The sequence below is a fragment of the Solanum pennellii genome, chromosome 4, assembly GCF_001406875.1.
Source record: "Solanum pennellii chromosome 4, SPENNV200".
Lineage (NCBI taxonomy): Eukaryota > Viridiplantae > Streptophyta > Magnoliopsida > Solanales > Solanaceae > Solanum > Solanum pennellii.
The window spans coordinates 39,919,550-39,936,535 of NC_028640.1; the positions used below are offsets into that span (position 1 = coordinate 39,919,550).

The 16,986-nt window shown below is 36.0% G+C and overlaps 1 protein-coding gene across 1 annotated transcript; it reads right to left on the reverse strand.

The window, feature by feature from the left end:
• Positions 1 to 4,405: 4,405 nt before the first annotated feature.
• On the reverse strand, positions 4,406 to 5,816 carry LOC107016703. Its single transcript, XM_015217095.1, has 4 exons — positions 5,400 to 5,816; positions 4,977 to 5,178; positions 4,594 to 4,887; positions 4,406 to 4,464 (listed from the first exon to the last, which is right to left on the reverse strand). The coding sequence occupies exons 1-4, from the start codon at positions 5,814 to 5,816 to the stop codon at positions 4,406 to 4,408; spliced, it is 972 nt and encodes a 323-aa protein (XP_015072581.1).
• Between the last annotated feature and the right edge of the window lie 11,170 nt (positions 5,817 to 16,986).

Genomic DNA, 16,986 nt, shown 5'->3' on the forward strand with positions numbered 1-16,986 from the left:
ATTATTTAGGTAGTCTTGAAGAGGTCAATCATGGACCTTATCTTCTTAATTTACTTAATTAAGCGTTTTGATAGCCTTTGGAAGGAGAATGTCATATTATTTATGTATTGATGCTTTGATGTCTTGTAAGTGTGTATGTGACTTATTATCTATCTCTATAGTTGTTGATAGGTTAGGAGCATTTAGGAAAGAATGCTTTGACCGTAGCATCTTTCAAGAGAAGTTGAAATATGTCCTCATTTGACTCGTGGGTGGTTAGGGGATTGGCGCACACACGAGTAAAGCCATGTGGGGTCTAGTTTCCTTACAAACTCTAGGCTCTAACTAAATTACCTAATTAGCTAAATAACCTAGGAAAAACAAAAAAAACTAACTAGTGCACTCGAAAACCTAAGACCTAACCGGGTGACACTAGTCTAGTAACTAACTCAAGAAACATAATAGTACCTATCCTAGGATGGTCCAAAGGGGTCGGTTATGGTACTAGTGACTTAGGGGTTTTTTAATAATTACCCTAGGTCACTTAATTAATGAAATTAACAACCTAATTAATTAACTTAAATTCAAAATCAAGGCTGAACCCTTAGCTAATTTTCAGATTTGGCTAAGTCAAATGCTTTCCTATTTTTAGTCAATTTAGTAGGGGCGTTTTGATAATTAGCTAATTGATTTATTTAATTAACTTAATTAGCCTAACTTGAATTAGTCAATATCATTTCCTAAGACTTAGACTCACGCTCAACCACTAGAAACTCACGACTGAAAACAGTGAGCAAAACGCAAGAAAAATAGAAAATAGTCTCGAGTTCTATTAGGCGATTTCAAGGCTATTCTTCAAGATTTTTCGTGCAAATTTCAAGGTGATCTTTATAGATTCAATTCTACAGTAAGGTATGGGTTTTATCTCTTGGTTTTTTTCTCCAAGATTCTTTTCAATCGTTTTGAATTCAAGAAAATTAAACTAGGGTTGTTCCCAAATAAACGAATGTTCATCTCCCTAGTTCTCCCTATTTTCGATTTTAATAGTATGTATAATGCAAATCTCGAGCATGTTGTTGGTATGTGGTGCTAACTGATCTTTATGTGTAGGCTTATTGGTTTGATAATTTCGAATGAGACCTAAAGGCTAGATTCGTATGACTAGAGTATTATTTACATGAGAAAAAGAATGTTGTAATGTCTAATTGTGCTCGAGAAGATGAAATTTGTTATAAGTCCTTTATGAAGTTTAGTTTACTGTTAAAAGTTAACTTGCTTAAAATGATGATATTACTATAGTATATACATGAATTTAAGTGAATTGGCCAATGATATTCTCATGACCAGTGTTTAGTGAAAGTTTGGTTTATGCCAATAAATTGGCTTACATTGGTATTTCCAAAATATGATATAGAATTGGCTAATGACTAAGTTATACCAAATTAAGCATGACCAATGTAACTCAATGAAACTCATAACCAAGGGTATGCCAATGATTGGGACAAGTCACAACATACCCTATCTAAATGAACTTGTGGACAAAGTAGCATAATAAAGAGTCTCCACAACTTTCAAAAAAAATGGTACAAGGCTACCAAACAACATTGAGAAATATAAGGTGAGTAATAACATAACTAAAAGCTTATGAGTTATGAAATTGACCAAAATGGGGTGTTAAAGGGAGTGAGAAAAGTCTCACTTGCACTTAAACAATTATGTTAAAGATACTCACTATAATAGGGTGTTAAAAATTGTGACAAAGTCTCATTAACACCATGATGATAATGTAAGGTTTAAGTTCACATTCATCAAGTAAAGAAAGGGATGACAAGTCCTCCATTGAGTTAAGCATACCTCATATTGGAAGCAAGCTTCCATAATGTATGAGTCAACTCCAAAAGTTAAAAAGTAAAAGAAATTGAGCAAAGCACCGATAGACTAGAAATGAGCTTGTGCAGGCACATGTAAGCCTCATGAGATGAGGCTAACACCAATATGGATAAGAGTCCCCGAAAATCTTCTAGTCTTTGAACTATGTTGCCAGCATAGGAACTAGCCAGTGGATTCCACCTAAGAGAGCTAGGTAGTATTCGGTTACACTTTGGCACCTCTTTTCAGTGTGGGGAAGACACTGGATTTCATGTTTACTCACATGATCTATGTCAGTTAAATGCTCAATAAAGTATTCGGTTTCACTTTAGACGTGAACCACCTCTTTTCGGTGTGGGGAAGACACTAGACTTGGTTTCACTTTAGCCGGTGAACCATTCCTTTTCAGTGTGGGGTAGACACTGATTTCATGTTAACTCAAATGATCTAGGTTCACTTTAACCGGTGAACCACCTCTTTTCGATGTAGGGAAGACACTAGATTTCTTGTTAGCTCACATGATCTTAGTGCTACATATTTCTTTATGAAAGTAAGAAAGAAAGAAGAAGAGATGTAAGTTCACAGTGAACTAAGTAAGCAAATGCATAAGTATACCAATTCATCAGTGTTTGATAAGAATGAAGTTTTAACAGTTATTGGCTTATGCTAACAAATATTAAGATTGTCATATAATGACTTCTTATATTATGCAAAGGAACGAGTAATGGGCATAGACAATAAAGATTGGCTTATAAAGACATCATGCCCAATTGTAGTCAAATCATTTCCTTAGACTCTTGGATTACTTACTTGATTCATTGTAGGTATGGGACTATAATGAATTGTTGTACTTGTAAGTAAAACATAAGATTAAAGGAGATCATTGAACTACAAAATAAAAAGAAGAAAAGACAGAAAAAATAAACTAAGTCTGGAAAGAGAGCTCTCGGCCTTAGAGGAAGCAAATTATAAATTTTTGTTTGAGTTGTTCTAAACTAATGTTCATGATTCAAAGGTATTATGTTCATATTGAAAATGATTTGTGTTCTTTAAATGCATGAAATCATGTCATATTCATACCATAAATCACAAATAACGAATTCATAAAGTATAGTGACTTCACTTTCCAGATATGACATGTTGTTATAGGAAGAGCTTTCCTTGATCATGCATAGTCCTTATGTGTTTATGTGCATACACCCATACTTAGTACAACTGTGTACTAATCCCTATACTACTACTATTTTTATAGGTGCAAGTTCTTGAAGAGGATTGAAGATTCGTTGAAGCGGTTCATACTAGTATCTCTAGAACTTTGGTAGGTCCTCTTGAGTTCGAGGATGCTACGTTTGCTTTCTAACTTTAGTATATTATACATAGCTAGTGGATGTTGTCCCTAGAATTTCCTTTCAAACAGTTGTTCAAAGCATTGTATTAAGGCTTCTTGGCAAACTATTATTATATTATGAATTCTTTTATTTCAATTGTTTGATCTATTATAGATGGTTGTTTAGTTTGAGCCGCAGCATATCACTCTTATGCAGTAATTATAAGAAGTCTAAATATACTTCATTAAGCTTTATAAAGTTTTACATCAAATTTAACTGTATGATTGTGATGAAAGCTAAGAAGAGGTTTGTCTGCGACCTATGAGAGGTTAACTACGCGGATCTCATCTGCAATCTAGATTCTGGGTGTGACAACAGGTACAATTCTAAACAAGCTTGGATTGGGGCAGTTGAACCAAAATGTATTTTAAGTTACTTGTTAATACATAGAAATTGGCTGACACCTGTAAGTCAATATTCTCTAACATGCCCAATATTACTCAATAGTGTGCATTGGGATGCCTATGTACCCCAATACATATTCTTAAAACCTAATAGGCTTTTCACTAGACAAGTACATTTTCTGGAATATTACATTATCCCCCCCCCCTAGGAATATTCGTCTCCAAATGACACTACACATCAATTTGAAACAAACAGGGAATTTTTGAAAAACAAATCACATACTTGAAACTTTGCTCTTTGTGAATATCTGATTCACAACTTACTCTGGATGATGCACATCACTCAAAGCTTATCTAAAGCTTCATATCTGAGATTGAGGAACTTCCTTTCAAATCTTACTTAAACTCAATGCACATCACAACTCATGAAACACAAAAATCATGTCAACGATATACAAAAACAGCAACATGAATGCAAGCATGAACTCATATTAACTCATATAGTGCAAGAATAAAACACAAAGTTATTGACACAGAGTCTATGAAGGAGCTTCATGTTCTAAGTCATTGACTCTGACTAAGTAGTATAAATACCCCTTAGATAACATCTAATTGGCTTTAATATTGGAAACTATTTGGCCTATTAGATTTGAAACACGCCCTTCCCATTCCATCTCTAGCTCAATAGGAAACTCAAACCTTACTACCATGTTTTGACAGTCTATCATAGAATAGCATTTATGGAGCCATCCACACCCAAAATTATATCAAAGTCAAGCATGGTTAATTTTATTAGGTCAAAATAGGTAACTCTATCAAGAACAGTTATTGGGCAATCTCTATATACTCTTCGGCTCTAATTGTGTCTCCTGTGGGATTACTAACTAGAAAAGGTTCATGCAAGATTTCAGGAAACAAGTCAAATTTACTAGCTACTAAAGGAGTAACAAAAGACAAGATGGATCCTGGATCTAACAATATATACAAAGGAAAAGAAAATACATGCAAAGTACCAGTAACCACGTCAGCTGACTTCTCCTGTTCCTCTCTACCTTTCAAAGGATAAAACATGTTCCTCTTGAGAGGTTCGACTGCAGCAGCAGGATTAGGCCGAGGCTGATTATCTGCCTTGGCCTGATTCCTCATATGTGGCCAGTCCCTGATTATGTGCCCACTCTTGCTGCACCCATAGCAGGCATTAGAACCTACCAGGCACTCACCTCCATGCAAACGGCCACACTTACCACACGGCTTATTGTCACGCTGGGCAATTCTATCATTACTCTTCTTGGGGCCAGACTTGCCCCCTATGGAATTATTGTTATTAGAAGGAGTAGTATTAATTAAATTTTGGTTCCCCTTCTTGAACTTGGGCCTATCCTGACTCTAAACGAACTCCTAACAGTTCTAGAACTAGCCTGATCCGAGGGACTACGCTTCTTGCCTACTCGGCCTCTCTTCATCCGACGACTCTTCTCCACCTGTTGTGCATGTACCGTCAACCTAGCAAGGTCCATATTATCATGCAACATAAATGACCGATATTCCTCCTCCGTATCCTCTGATACACCATCACAAACTTGCTCATCAGATCCCCGCTACTGGACACCAGGGAAGAAGCATATTTGGAAAACTTAACAAACTTCAATAAGTATTCCTTGACTGACATACCTCCCTAATGTAGGTTGATAAACTCCTCAAATTTATCCTCTATCTGCTCTCTAGGAAAGAACCTCTCCAGGAATGCAGTCTTGAGAACGTCCCAAGTGATGGGGACTTCTCCTAGTGCTCGGCCATCTCCCCATATATTGTACCACACCTGATCCACATCCTTGAGCTGGTATGAAGCCAAGTCAGCCTTCTCATCTTCATTAACACCCATAGCACAGAGAATCTTATGAACCTCTTCCACGAACTCCTGGGGATCCTCATTAGTTCTAGACCTAAAGTAGACTGAAGGATTCATTCTGGTGAAATCTCTCTGTCTGCTAGCCATGGTGCTAGCATGTAGGTTCTCCCAGGGAGCACTCTCTCTAGTGGTCTGGGATGTGATAGCATGTGCCTGAATAGTGATGGCTTGGCCCATCTGAACCAGTGTTGTTCTCACTTCTCCATTCGTCAACGCAATTGGGTTGACAGGCACTTGCTCTCCAACAGCTGGGACTTGAGGAGGATCTTGGTTTCCTCCTGCAAGTGCTTCTTCAACTCTTCTGCCTGCGTTTCTTCTTGTGCTCATTTTCTACACTCACACACAAGAAGGAAATTAGATGCTATAATGACACAAAATTTCAAAGATCTAGACAGCACGATAAAGAGTAGAAGAAGGGAAGATTCCTAACATCACTAAGTCTCTAAGTCATGATTGTGGTGCACTTCACAACCATAAGCTAGAAACTACGTAACTTGGTTATTTTGAGCATTAGTTCCTAGGTAATTTCACCTCAGGTTCTAATACTAAGTTTGTCACACCCAAATCTAGATCTCAGATAAGACCAACGTCATTAACGTCTTAAAGGTCGCAGACAAGCCTCTTCTTAACTTTCATCACAATCAAAAAGTTAAATTTGCGAAAAAATTTAAAACTTTTTAATACTTATTGAATTGTACTTAGACTTCATATAATTACTGCATAAGAGTGATATACTAATAAGCTACTAAACAACCATCTATCAATAGAGTAAATAATTGAAATAAGGAATCAAAATATTAATATTAGTTTGCCAAACTAGCCTTAATACAAATTCTTGAACAAGTGTTTGAAATGAAACATTAGGCACAACATCCACTATCTATGTCTAATGTACTAAATCTAGAATAATAAACGTAGGCATCCTCGAACTCAAGAGGACCTACCAAAGTCTAGAGATCGCTAATCCAAACCGCTTCAACAAATCTTCAATCTTCTCTCGGACTTGCGCCTATAAAAATAGTAATAGTATATGGGTTAGTACACACTTGTACTAAGTATGGGTGTATGCACATAAACACATAAGGACTATGTATGATCAAGGAAAGCTCTTCCTATAGCAACATGTCATTTCTGGAAAGGGAAGTCACTATACTTTCCTAATTCGTTCTTTGTAATTCATGCTATGAATATGGCATGCTTTCATGCATTTAAAGCACACAAATAATTCTCTGTATAACATAAGACCTTGGAATCATGAACATAATTTTATAACAACTCAAACAAAACTTAATAATTTTGCTCCCTTAGGCCGAGAGCTTCTTCTCCCAAGCCTTGTTTATTTTTCAATCTTTTTATTCTTGTTGTTGTGTAGTTCAATGATCTCCTTTGATCCTGTGTTTTACTTATAAGTGTAATGATTCATTGTAGTGACATACCTACAATGAATCAAGTAAGTAATCCAAAAGACTAAGGAAATGATTTGACTACCCTTACCACAAGTTATTATTTCCATTCTTGTTAAATTAGGCATGAAGTCTTTATAAGCCAATCTTTAATTAGCTATGCCCATTATTTGATCATTTTCATAATATAAACATGATGGGGCATATATTCATACTCCAATTGAAGAGTTATTAAGTTTTTGCTCTTATAAGCCAATCTTTATTGGCTATGCCCATTATTTAATCGTTATGCTTATTCAGTTCACATTGAACTTACATTTCTTCTTATTTGATCTCATGTTCACTTTGAACATAATTTTCTTCCTTTCTTTCTTACTTTCTTAAGAAATCTTTAGCATTTAACTGACTTAGATTATGTGAGCTAACATGAAATCAAGTGTCTTCCCCCCACTGAAAATATGTGGTTCAGCGGCTAAAGTGAACCTAGATCATGTGAGTTAACATGATATACAATATCTTCCCCACACTGAAAAGAGGTGGTTCACCGGCTAAAGTGAAACCGAATATGGATCATTTAACCGACATGGATCATGTGATCTAACATGAAATCCAGTGTCTTCCCAACTGAAAAGAGGTGGTTCACCGGCCATACTACCTAGCACTATTAGGTGGAATCCACTTGCTTGTACCTATGCTGGCAACATAGTTCAAAGACTAGGAGTTTTAGGAGACTCTTATCCACCTTGGTGGTAGTCCATCTCATGAGGCTTACATGTGCTTGCACAAGCTCATTGCTAATCTATAGGTGCTTTGCTCAATTTCTTATATTTTACATCTTTTAGAGTTGACTCATGCATTATGGAAGCTCTCTTCTAGTATGAGGTATACTTAGCTCAATGGATGATTGGTCATCCCTTTTCTGTACTTGATGAATATGAGCTTAAATCTTACATTATCATCATAGTGCGAGTGAGACTTGTGTCACAGTTTCTAGCACCCTCTTTTGTGAGTATCTTAGACTTAATCGTTTAAGTGTAAGTGAGATTTGTCTCACTTCCTTTAACACTCTATGTTAGGTCAATTTCATAACTCATAGATTTTTGTTCTTTCATCACTCACCTTATAAATTGCTCAACATTATCTGGTAGTCTTGTACCATTCTTTATGGAACTTATAAGGACTTGTTCAAAATGTTATTATGTTGACAAGTTTGTGTGGATAGGGTATGTTGGGACTTGTCCTAATTATTAGCACACCCTACGTTAAAATTTCATTGAGTTAAGATTGGTATGACTTAACATATTTTGGAAATAATATTGCTGGCCAATTTATTGGCATAAATCAAACTATGATATTATCACAAGCCAAGTCAATTATTTCATTAATACATTATAGTAATCTCATCACGTTAACCAGCCAACTTTTAACCTTTGATTATCCTATAAGAACAATTCAATGAACAACTTATAACAATTTCATCTTCTCGAACACAAGTAGGCATTACAACATTTATTATCTCACGAAAATAATACCCTAATCATAAGAATCTAACATATAGGTTTCATTCGACATTATAAAATATAGAACCTACACATAATGATAAGTTAGAACCACATACCAACAACATGCTCGAGATTTACATTATACATACTACAAGAATCGGAAATAGGGAGAACTAGGGAGATAAACATGTGATTCATTAGGAACAACCCTAATTTCGGTATTCTTGAATTCAAAACGTTTGAAAAGAATATTGGGGAAAGAAATCCAAGAGAGAAAACCCATACCTTATTGTAGAATTTAATCTACGAAGATCACCTTGCAATTTGCACGAAAACCTTGAAGGATTGCCTTGAATAGCCTAAGGAGAACTTTCTTACGTTTGTTACTGTTTTTGGAGTCATGAGGTTTCGACTGATTAATCGTGAGTCTCTCTTAGGAACTAATTCACCTTAGGATAATTAACTTAATTAAATAAGTAAATTATCTAATTACCAAAATTCCCCTCCTAAATTGACTGAAAATAGGAGAGCATTTGACTTAGCCATCTGAAATTTTCCTAAGGGTTTCGGCTTTGACCTTGAATTTTAATTAATTAATTAAGTTTCTAAATTTATTAATTAAGTTACCTTGGGTAATTCCAAAGTACCCCTAAGTCATTAGGACCATAATCAACCCCTTTGCGCCATCCTAGGTTAGGTACTAGGATGTTTCTTGAGTTAGTCACTAAGCTAGTGTCACCCGGTTAGGTCTTAGGATTTCGAGCACACTAGTTAGTTTATTTTAGTTTGTCCTAGGTAATATATCTAGTTAGGTAAGTTAGTTAGAGCCTAGAGTTGGTTAGGAAGCTAGTCCCCACGTGGCTTTAGTTGTTCGCTCGCCTGGCCCTTAACCGCCCTAACTGAATTCAATTGGGATTGGTTTCTTGTCTCTTGGCCGGTTAGCACATGTGCTTGCACATGTGTTGCTGCTCATTTCTGGTCCAAGGACCCTCATTATATCCTTGGGAACTACTTAATCTACATGATCATTTTATATGATCTTGTGCTATGGCACCTAGGCTTGACACTTTGATGCCTCGTACCTAATGTGCTAAGAATCAATGCTATTAGCTTAGGATCTTCAATGCAGGTACAATTCTAAACAAGCTTGGATTGGGGAATTTAAACCAAAATGTATTTTAAGTTTCTTATTAATACATAGAAATTGGCTAACACCCTTAATACAATATTCTCTAACATGTCAAATATTACTCAATAGTGGGCATTGGAATGCCTATGTACCCCAATACATATTCTTAAAATCTAATAGGCTCTTCACTAGACAAGTACATTTTCTAGAATATTACAGTTACTTTATGTAATATGATAATCATGGGCTTGTTGGCAAACTACTTGAAGTAATATGGCTAATTGTGTAGTTGGTTATGTGAAGTATGACAGTATTTCTCTACATGTGAAGGCATATATGGGTCTTCTATCATGTAATCTTAGGTGATCATGTTAGACTATGACTATGGTTTGTGTGTGTATAGTCTTAGGGTTGATGTATGTTATTCTAATTGACTATATCAGTCTATGTTGGTCACATTGATGATGATATGATAGTGTATAGGATGACTTGAAGATGATATGGTTATGTCTATGTGTTTTTAGAATGACATGTATTATGAGTTAAAGTGAAGTATGTGGTGTCTTGTCTTGGTTGACCTATGTCCCTTGCTTGATGAATGTATGAATGTGAATATGTGATGTATTGACTTAGGATGCTAAAGCCTCTTAGTCTTGAATGAATGAATGACATGTGACCTTAAATAAAGTTAAGAGGGTCTTTTATGTGAAACACTGAACCTAGTGGTAAGGTTATGAATGTTAAAGTTCGTAAGTTGTGATGGTATCCTTCAAAGTAAATGAATGATAGACTTAAGTTTAATCGGCTGGAATGGCATCTAATTAATCCTTAGGAAAGTTATTATGGGCTTTTTGTCGCCATTGTAAGGTAACCCTAGAAGACCTCTTTGGTAGGGTGAATGTAATTGGGTTATGAATTAATGTGGAACCCTTTTATGTGAACCTTAAGTGTAAATTAATCTATGGGAAAGAAGGCTAGCACCGCGTGAGTATGGAAATTGAATCAGTTCTAGTTAAAGAATGAGAATAGATTACAAATCATGCCATTCATATTCCTTAACCATGTGCCTACATAGTATGTGTCCTAGTTCTACCATTAGCAAGTAGAACAACCTCATCGGAGTAGGTTAGAACTCCGGATTCCATGTCTTACTATCTTGGTCTATGTTGGTTATTGCCTATTTTCATCATGTGGGATACTTACTAGCATTAGAGAAGTTATATAAAGTTTAGGTGGTGGTATGGGATGCTATATAGACATTGCACAATAGCCTTTGAAGGCATTAGTTAGAGTCCCTAGGTCTTGTCCAACACTATTACTTGAATGTCCTTTATGTGTTCAATGTCTCCTAAATGAACTAATGAATATAATGACATAAGTTAATAAATTATGTTAATTGAACCAATACTTATCTAGAGTAGTTAAGGGTTGTCTAGTAAAGGTGTGAAGGGGGCATAGGAATGGTCACTTTGTATCTTACCTAGATGAGTCTTAAGAACGACTCTAGTTAGGAAAGATGTTGATTATGTGGACATGATCTAAGTCTTAGGTAGTCTTAAGGATTATTTAGGTAGTCTTGAAGAGGTCAATCATGGACGTTATCTTCTTGATTGACTAAAGTAAGTCTTTTGATAGACTTTGGAAGGAGAATGTCATATTATTTATGTGTTGATGTTTTGATGTCTTGTAAGTGTGTACGTGACTTCTTATAAGTGTTCTTGAGGTTCATTTAGGTATGAATAGGGAGGTTTTATGGGTGGTCTCTCTTTGTGTTGCATAAGTGGGTCTTTGGATAACTTTTAGTGAGGGAACTACATGCTAGAAAGTGTGTAAACTACATGATAAGACATTTCACTGTACAGTGAATAAAGTTACTGTAAAGTGACTCTAAAATTAGGATATTTGGTTTAAATGGTATCTTATGTCTTTATAAGTTGATAAATGTTGTTCTTATGTTTATAATGTGATTTCTAAATGAAAATATGCATATTTCAAATAAATGTCAATTTTCATGATTTTTATGCATTCTGTCATACTTAGTACATGTGGTTGTTCTAACTCCATGTTTTTATCTATATCTATAGTTGTTGGTAGGTTAGGAGCAGCATCGTTCAATAGAAGTTGCAGTATGTCCTCATTTGACTCGAAGGCATATATGTCTTTTATGTTTTCTATTAGAAGTATTATAATAGACTAAGTGTTTCTATATTAGTATTGTATATGGGCCGTGTCCGAAAAATATTTCTCGTGTCTTAAGTTTAATGAGATTGAGACTTAGTATTTCCAATGACTTTATATGAAAGAGTTTTTATAGACTATGATATGTGTTGTGAAATGTTTTAATTCCGCACTACTTTTCATTATGTTTTTGCGATGAATGATATGTAAGGCCTCGTACAAGACCTCCGACAGGTCAAGAACGCCGATTACAAATCTAAATTGCCCCTAACTTCTAGGGTATGGTTTCGATATGTGACAATTATGTTGAATTTCTAAAAACCCTATGTCTAATCATGTTATGGGAATCAAGAATATGACTAAAAACTAGGGATCCAATGGGAAAAAGGAACCCACTAGTGAAATTCCACATACCTGGGGATGAAATTCACAGAGAAATCTTTAGATTTTGGGGCTGGAACTGATGGAACCTTGTTGCGTTCTTGAACTAGGGTTCTTGACCTTTTACTCTTCTCTTGCTTCTCATTTTCTAAGTTTTTATTAATGATTTTGACTCAGGTGAGTTATTGTTATTTTTTTAGGCTTAAACTGACTAAAACCTCATAATTTAGGATCTAAATGATGTAGCTTAGGGGTCTAACGATGAAGGAAAAGACCAAAATACCGTTGACTTAATTGTTGTCAAAGTGATCGACAGACCTGGTCCACGGACCGTGGTCCTAACTACGGTCCGTGGGTCCTGTCCGTCATCTGTGGACCAAGATCGACAGACCTGGTCCACGGTCCGTGGTTCTACCTACGCTCCGTAGAACATGGTCGTCGTTTGGTTCAGAGAATGGGTATGTGGACCAAGATCGACATACCTGGTCCACAGACCGTGGTCCCACTTGCAAGCCGTCCTGTTTCTCTGTTTTATGATTCATAGGATGGGTTCTGAGGACCAAGATCGATGTACCTGTTTTATGGGTCGTGGTCATACCTATGCTCCATAGGTCTTAGTCATTGTTTGATATCTTTGAGTTTTTTGTGGACCAAGATCGACGGACGTTCCACGGACCGTGGTCCTACCTATAGTCCGTTGGTTGCCATCGTAGATGGCACCTGTACTTCTGGAAAAATTTTGGTGTATCTAGGATACGCGTTGTTACATAACTTATCGAGATCTCTTAATTTTTCATCATTTTCAGGTATCTGAACCTTTGCCAAATTTTTATGAAGTGTTATGTCAGTGTTCTCTTTGAAAACACTTACCTCATTATAATGATCATTTTGATAATTTGCTCCTCTCCTTCCTCAATAAATTTTATGTTTGAATTCGATTGGTCTATCATGCTTGTGGTGTACCATAGACTCTGTCTTTTAAGGACTATTTATTGGAGAATTTGCAGTTTAATTAAAATATTAGATCAGCAAATACATCGGGCAAATTATTTGCAACATTTTGCAAATAAATTATCTCCTGAACTTCAAATTCACATTATTTTGTAACGAGGATCTAGATAATTCACCTCACACATGATTTTCAGGTGCTAAACTATCTCCCCCTAATGTTAGGAAATCTAACATTTATCCCCAACCTAATTTAGAGATCCATCTTTGTGCGTGGTGGAGCAATAAAATCATATGTGCACGCATCAAATTTTTAGATGGAAATTAATTGGTCCCTGACGTTGAACCAATTGTGATAGATGAACCTTGTTGTCTTGATGCATACACGTTAAATAAACTCATCTCATATCACATTTAATTGCGAGATTTGTTCTCATAATCAATTTTCTAGCAATAATTGGAGGCAAACAATTTCTGTTAAATCAACTAGTATTATCAACATTGTCACGACCGGAGTCTAGACCCCAGAAGAGACTGGCGTCGTTGACCTCTCAGAGGTCGTAGACAAGCCTACATATGTCATTCTTACTTCATCTAGGTTAATTTTAGAGGAAAATTTGAATCTTTTTGTTTCTTAACATGCTTACTAAAAATTCTATTACATGTATAATTGTTCACCATCAACCATCAAACATTAAAATCATCAAATGAAATAAATAGTTCATAGCTGCATTAAATGTGTTCTTGTCAAAACGGCACCAATACAAAGTCTAAAATGAAATGGGAAATGAAACACTAGTGGAACATGCTCCACTAGCTAAAGCCTACATCTAAGCTAGATAATAACAGTAGACAGCCTCAAAATCATGAGGGCCTACCATGTCCGGATGAAAGCTCCACGTCTGGATAGCTGCAACATCGTACTGTAAGATCTAACATCAACCTGTGCCTGCACCTAAAAGTAGGTATTTATATGGAACTAGTAAACACTTGTACTAAATATGGGTATATACAAGCACACACCAAGGACATGCATGAGAAAGAATAACTCTTTCCTAACAACATGATTTATGGAAAGTCAAGTCAGAAGACTTGCCAACTTTGGATCAGGAAAGTCAATGGACCTGCCAAATTTGAATTTGGAAAGTCATGCCATGAGTGTAACATGCATCATCAAACTTATCATTTTGCAAACAGCACATAACATATTTCACATATCATATGACGTAGTTCATATAATTCTTTCATATACCATGAGACCTTGGGATCATGGACTTGACGTTAGGACTTCCCAAAATAAGGGCTCAACATATGGGACCTCAACTAGGGATGCTTCTTTAGCAAACACAGAGTCTGCTTCATTTATTCATATGTACTTCATTTTTCATTCTTTCATATACTAGTGCAATCACCAGTCATACCTGGGATATAGTTTAAGACTCTCATCGGGTTTGTTGTGCAATGACCAAGAATGACCTAGCGTCATTACTTTAAGTCTAGCTCACCTTTTGATTATCCTATCCCTACACCTTTGGTATCGTTCATTTCATTATGTGCATCATTTGAGGATGGCCTCATACATTCTTTGGTAACTTCAACTTTAACCGACATAGATTATGTGAGCATCATGAAATCCAGTGTCTCCCCAACACCGAAAAGAGGTGGAATCACCGGCCAAAGTGACCCAAAACATGTTGGCTTAAATGGGAATTTAACCCCGCCAGATCGTTATATTGGCAGTATAGGTTCGAAGACTAGGGGATATAAGGAGACCCATACCCTACATGCCGGACAATATCATCTTATGATAGTTACGTGAAACTCCGCCCTTCCCGAAAGAAGGCATCATCGCTCATAGCTAGCCTATCGGTGCTCAGTATAAAGTTCCGTTACATTCAACTCAGATATCATGGAAGCTGGCTTTTAGCATGAGGATATCATAGCTCATTAGATGATTTCGCATCTCATCATTAGTATTAAGCATGAATTAACTTCAATACTTTCATTATAGTGTTCATAGAGACTGGTCTCTTCATTAACTTTACACTCTCATAGGTGAGTACGTTTTGGTAACATTTACTTAGGCTCGTTTGAGATTGCTCTCATCTTTTACATTAGCCTCATATCATGTTGTCACCACATTCATTAACATTAGCACATTTGCTCTTCATAATTACCCACCCCTTTTTACGTGAATGTTCATTTCATCATATGTCAATGCACTTGGCCATTTACTGTGTTTGACACTCTTACTTAACCCTTCTAGTGTTTCATCATTTCATTGTTCATTTCATCATTTTATTGTTCATTTTTTCATATGCCAATGCACTTGGACATTTAGTGTATCTTACACTCGTACTTAACCCTTCGAGGGTTTCATCATTTCATTACATACATCTTTGGTTCACTTATTTTTAATCGTATGCTAGACTTATGGGTCTATACATACAATCCACGAGGCTTCATTCATAGTTTGTTAAGTGACTCATATCTTCCTAAGATTATGTAGTACTAGACTTATGTATCTTGTATGTATGTCAAGATCTCGATTTCGATCTAAGTAGGTGGCATTATTCTTGAACATTTAATTCACGTATGATTTATGTATCAATACGGAAAGTTGGTCAAGGGAACCCAAGTTTGAACCCCTTGGACAATACTTACATTTTTCCTTGACTTTATTTTTAGTCTTCATGACATTGGGACCCTAGATCGAGCCCCAACATCAACATTCTATCTTTATTTTTCTCCTTGGATTCTCCTCTTATTTGGCCGAAGGGTTGTGGTACCGAACCCCCACAACCCCTTTTATTTTTCATTTAAAATTGTGTTGTCCAAATCGCCTAGACCAAGAGGTTGTGGGATCAAATCCCCACAACCTCTTTTTATTTTACTCTTTATTTCGCTGGGAATTGGGAGGTTGTTAATTCGAACCCCCACAGCCTCCTTAATTTTATTTTGTTTAAAATTTTCCTTAGCTATGCGTAGGTAGTGAGGTTGTGGGATTGAGCCCCCACAACCTCACTTCATTTTCTATTTAATTCTCCCATTATCCCTTCCATCCTTGAGGTCCTGGGTTCGATTCTCACGCCTCAGATTTACTTTCTTTTAATTTTATTTCCCTTCATTCGCTGCTTGGAGGTCGTGGGTTTGATTTCCACGCCTCTCATTTTATTTATTTAAATTGTTTCTCTCTCCTTTCTCAACCAGTAGACCCCATTTCGAATCCCCCCAACCCATTTCCTTTTATTGCAAATTTAAGTTGTCACACGGGTGATATCACAGGTTCGAATCCTTGTGGCCTCACCCTTTTAAAATTAACTAAATTTTCAAGATTTCTTCACTAAACTTTAGCCTAAACAAAACTTATAATTTTTACTGGAAACTTAATCTTTTTCTTACTTATTTTCATCAATATTTTCCACTTGAAAACTTAGGGAGATTCATGGATCGTTTAACACTTTTTGGGGTGTATTTCATAGATTCGTTTAACCAACATATTGGCACTCAAATCAGCCCCACTTCCGTTTTAATGAACATCACGATTTACATAGGTTTATACACGTAAAATGACAATCAAAACAATATCAAACTTGAAGCCTTAACTTGAGACTTCATTCACAGTACATTCACTATAACTTTTTTGCACATACACACACTTGCTCAAACTTTAGAACACATGGTTGTCTTTCCTACGATTTCAAGCATACAAAAAAATCATGTTCATCATAAAATCATAACATACACTTAAATCTACCAGCAATCATATCCAAACTACGATTCATTGGGAGCTAGTGACAGTGGCATGCAAAAAGGGAAACAATCCTAGTTTTCGAATAAATAATTTGAACCTCAAGGGATCTCTTGGGAAAGGTAACAAGACAGAAGAAAACTCATACCTTTTTGAAGTTAAACTCTTGAATTTCTGCCCAAAAACTTCACCCAAGAACACATCT